A 5000-nucleotide genomic window follows, 5' to 3' on the forward strand; every position below is an offset into this window, starting at 1 on the left:
CTCTCTCTCTCTCTCTCTCTCTCTCTCTCTCTTTCTTTCTTTCTTTCTTTCTTTCTTTCTTTCTTTCTTTCTTTCTTTCTTTCTTTCTTTTCTTCCTATCTTCCTAGTGCCTATCGATCCTAAGTGAACGGGGGAGGAACAGCCTTTGTTCATGTTCGGGCTGGGTGTTGGGTGATGCTGCTTAGTTGTTGTTTAAGGGGGTATTAAGGGGGTAGTTTGGAGAAGGAGAAAAACGAAGGAGATGGGGGAGGGGTTTGTGGGTGTCTTTGGATAGTTTTTTTTTTTTTTTTTTGGGGGGGGGGGTTGTTTGTTTTGATTTTCTTTCTTTCTTTCTTTCTTTCTTTCTTTCTCTCTCTCCCTCCTTCTCTCTCACTCGCTCGCACACTCACTCACTCACTCACTCACTCACTCACTCACTCACTCACTCACTCACTCTCCTTCTCTCTCTCTCTCTCTCTCTCTCTCTCTCTGTCATCTCTCTCTCTCTCTCTCTCCTCCCTCCCTCCCTCCTCCCTCCTCCTCTCCCTCTCCCTCTCCCTCTCCTCTCCCTCTCCCTCCCTCCCTCCCTCCCTCTCCTCCCTCCCTCCTCCCTCCCCCCCCCTCTCCCTCTCCCTCTCCCTCTCCCTCCTCCCTCCCTCCCCTCCTCCCTCCCCCCCCTCCCCCTCCTCCCCCCCTCCCTCTCCCTCCCTCTCCCTCTCCCCTCTCCTCTCCCCTCTCCCTCTCCCTCCCTCTCCCCCTCTGTCCATCCCCCTCTCCCTCTCCCTCCCCCTCCCTCCCCCTCTCCCTCTCCCCCTCTCCCTCTCCCCCTCCCCCTTAGCCGTATCCAACAAACAACTTTTTTATCCGTTCAATGTTGGATTTTCTCACGTAACTACTTACTTACTACTTACTAACTACTCACTGCTACCCAATAATCGCTCGTCAACGCTGTGGTTTACAACGCCGAAAGCCATTCTTGTTCGAGGCTCAGTGACGTGTATTGATGTTATCCTTGTGTAATATCGGCGTTGGTTTTTGGGGGGGATGTTTTTTGTTGTTGTGTTTTTCTTTTGTTTTTGTGCTTTTCTTTTGTATGTTGTACTTTGTTGTTGTTGTATTTTTCTTTTGTTATTTTTTTCCTTTTGTTGTTGTATTTTTCTTTTGTTGTATTTTTCTTTTGTTGTTGTACTTTCCTTTTTGTTGTTGTATTTTTCTTTTGTTGTTGCACTTTCCTTTTGTTGTATTTTTCTTTTGTTGTTGTATTCTTCTTTCGCGATAAGGGTTTATGATGATTATCAATAGCTTCGTCGTCGTTGTCATCATCTTTGTTGTCATCATCATCAAAATGATGATGATGATAAGAATAATAACAACAACATGAAAGATAAGGATGATAGTAGTGGTGATGATAATGATAACAATAGGACTAGCAATAGCAGTAGTGATAGTAATAATGATAGTAATGATGATAATAATAGTGATAATAGTAGTAAGAGTAATAATAGTAATGATAATAATATCACAATAGTAATAGTAATAACAATAGCAATAACATTAACAAAAAACAATAATTATTAATTTGACTCTAAATTATTTTTCTGAAAGATCATCCAACCCCACCACGCCCATACTTACTGTACTAACCGCCCCTTTCCCTCCCTCTCCCCCGCCTCCCCACAGGATCGCGGGCGTGGGTGGAAGACTGCTGTGGCGCCGAGAACGACCTGTATGACGACCCACCGCCCATACCCTCGAGGCTCAACCATGCCACGCCCAAACTCAGCGACCTGCACCCACAGCTCGATCTCCCCGGCGCCCGCAAAGCCCGCCCATCTCTCAGCGGCAGCGAGGACCTGCACGAGCTTCTGCAGAGGAATTCGAAGGTGGGCGTGGGCGTGGTTTTTTTTTAGGGAGTTAAGAGCGTTTTTTTTTATTTTGTTTATTTTTGTTTGTTTGTGGTAATTAAGATAATCTCTGTGTTTTTTTTTTTTTTTTAGGGAGTTAAGGGTGTTTTTTTTATTTTGTTTATTTTTTTGGTTTGTGGTAATTAAGATAATCTTTGTTTTTTTTAGGGAGTTAAGGGCGGTTTATTCATTAAGTTGTTTAAGGTTTTTTGTTTTTGTTTGTCGTAATTAAGATATTTTCTGTGTTATTTTTGTTGTATTATAGTTATTAAGGGTTATTAAAGGTTATTTTTGAGTTGTTTAATTTTCTTCTATGTAGGCTGTTTAGCTTTGTTTTATGAATTTATGAAGTTATTTGAAGTCATACTTATTGTAACTATTTAAAGTTATTTGTTGTATTTAAGTTCATTTTTCACTTTGATTTAGATAAAGATAAAAGATTTGATTTTTAATGAAGTAATTTAAGGTCCTCCATGTTATTCTTCAGAGTTTGTAATTTCGAATGAAAAATCTTTGTGAAAAACATTTAAAAAGATACGAATTGTAAATGAAAAACAGTAGAATGAATTTAATAGTTCATTCTCCAATGGAAAAATTTTGCGAAGTGTAGAATGAATTTTAGAATAATTTTAAAGCTTGTGTTAATGGCAACAAGAGTAGTCAGATTAGGAATAAAGAGTAAGGAGAATGAAAAATGAAAGAGAATGAATGATTTCGCGAGGGAAGTAAAAAGGGAATTGGTGTTTTGCATATTATATCGTCGTCACCATTATGTGGTTCCGGTGATGGTGTAACATCTGCCTCTTCTGTTATGGTGTGAGGTTATTCATTGCCATTCGCGCTTTTTCCTACGTTTGTAAATTTCGAGAAAAAAGAATCCATGTAACAGAGGTGGAAAGAGTATGAATGAGAAATAGGAAAAGAGGGAGAGGGAGGGAGATAGAGAGAGAGGGAGGGAGATAGAGGGAGAGAGGGAGGGAGATAGTGAGAGAGAGAGGGAGATAGATAGAGAGAGAGAGGGAGATAGAGGGAGAGGGAGGGAGATAGAGGGAGAGGGAGGGAGATAGAGGGAGAGGGAGGTAGATAGATAGAGAGAGGGAGATAGATAGAGAGAGGGAGATAGATAGAGAGAGGGAGATAGATAGAGAGAGGGAGATAGATAGAGAGAGGGAGATAGATAGAGAGAGGGAGATAGATAGAGAGAGGGAGATAGATAGAGAGAGGGAGATAGATAGAGAGAGAGGGAGAGAAAGAGAGAGAGAGAGAAAGAAAGAAAGAAAGAAAGATCGAATAAGACGGAATAATTCTTCAGCGCAAGAATTCGAGTCTAAGTAGAATAAATGTTCAATTTAGTTCAAGATGTGTGTCCGTTGCGACAGACGTAGTCAGTTTATGAATGAGTGTTAATGAGAATGAATATGATCAAGGATTATGTAATGCAAGAATTCGGAATTAAGCGGAATTTTCAAATGATTTCGGATTTGTATTCACGGCGACAAACGTAGCCATGAATGAGAATTAATGCGAACGAATATCGTAAACAAATCTCCAATACATGAAGGTAAATAGTGAATTTTTCGAATAATTTCAAAGCTGGATTCGTTGCGATACATTTCGTCAGGTTGCGAATGAGAACTAATGGGAATGGGTGAGAGTGAATGGTGATTCCTCGATGCCAGAAAGATGATTGATGCGTTTCGGAATATATCGTTATCGGAATGATGTGGTTCCAGTGTTGTAGTAACCTCTGTTCTTTTGTTATAGTGAAAAGTTCGTTATTCTCATTTTATTTTCTTTAGGTTTTATTTTATTTATTTTATTTTATTTATTTTATTTTATTTTATTTTATTTATTTTATTTATATAAATTTATTTATATATTTATTTATTTTATTTATATATATTTTATTTTATTTATGTTATTTTCGTTAAATGAGTGTAAAACGCGACGTGAATATACGGTTAAAGTAATAAAGAAAATATAAAACATGATGTGAATGTGTAATTAAAGTAGTAAAGAAAAAGTAATGTTTTATTAACGAGTGAAAAATATGTTATTTGCAGGATTATTACAGCATGTGTTCCCGAAAAAAAAGACTCATTAATCTGTAGAACATCAGGACTACTTTGTTTTTTGTGTGTATGTTTTTTGAAATGAAAAACATATTTGTTCGCTGGCTTACGAGAGAATTTTGAGGTTTTACGCGTTCCAATATTCATCAATTTCAGAATTTCATTTTTAACATTTGTCACTCAAAATAACACACAAAAGAGAAATACCTCAGTTGAGAATAATCATGAATTGTGGAATCTGTTGTAAAGAAATTCCCTGAAAAGTAGAAAGATAAAAATAGATAAAGATAAATAAGTAAATAAACAAATAAAAATGTAAATGAATAAGTAAATGAATAACTAAACAGATTAGTAAATAAATGAATATATGAATGAATAACTAAGTAAATAAATAAATATATGAATGAATAACTAAATAAAGTAAATGAATATATGAATGAATAACTAAATAAGTAAATATGTAAATAAATGAATAAATGAATACCCAAACAAATAAATAGAATAATAAATACATAAACAAATAAACCGATAAACCCACAAGCAAAACAAATAAACAAAACAACTTAATGATTAAAAGCAAGGCCCGAAAACCAAGCGACACAAGTTTCCCCTTTAGACTTCCCGTTTTCTATTAAGCCCGCGATCAGGTGGCCGAGCGAGTAGTCCCAGTACCCGAAGCGATCAGTCAAGCGCCGTTGAACTCGGGTTAAAAGGTAATTTAAAGGTTAATCGGCAGTGAGAAGGGGGTCGAGGAGGAGGTGGAGGAGGAGTGGGAGAAGGGTGAGGTTACCGGGAGTTTATTGGACTCTTGAAGAAAAGGAATGGAGAGTTTTTTATTAGTTTTTCTTTTCGTTCGTGTAGGCGGTGGGTGAGAGGTATGTATCAGGTGTTGGGGGGATCTCGTTAAGCATGTGATATTAAAGGTGTTTTATTTGATTATATTTGTTTATTTAGAAGTAAGGATATTCACCAAGACTGGAAATACAAGGACAAGTATGAGTCAAAAACAAAAATACAAGTAACGATTAGAAAGAAAAAAAGATAT

General features: G+C 37.3%; 1 protein-coding gene across 10 annotated transcripts in view; it reads left to right on the forward strand.

Moving 5' to 3' along the window:
* Positions 1-5000, forward strand: part of LOC113804112 (uncharacterized) — a 148662-nt gene that overhangs the window by 84780 nt on the left and 58882 nt on the right. For all 10 annotated transcript variants that reach the window (XR_011399687.1, XR_011399688.1, XM_070141217.1 and 7 more), the window contains one exon: positions 1660-1862. Coding sequence is in view for 8 of the 10 variants with exons in the window: in XM_070141217.1 (XP_069997318.1) it covers positions 1660-1862 (203 nt within the window). In the remaining 2 variants the exon portion in view is untranslated. The remainder of the gene's footprint in view (positions 1-1659; positions 1863-5000) is intronic.

The sequence above is a fragment of the Penaeus vannamei genome, chromosome 27 (genome assembly GCF_042767895.1).
Source record: "Penaeus vannamei isolate JL-2024 chromosome 27, ASM4276789v1, whole genome shotgun sequence".
Classification (NCBI taxonomy): Eukaryota; Metazoa; Arthropoda; class Malacostraca; order Decapoda; family Penaeidae; genus Penaeus; species Penaeus vannamei.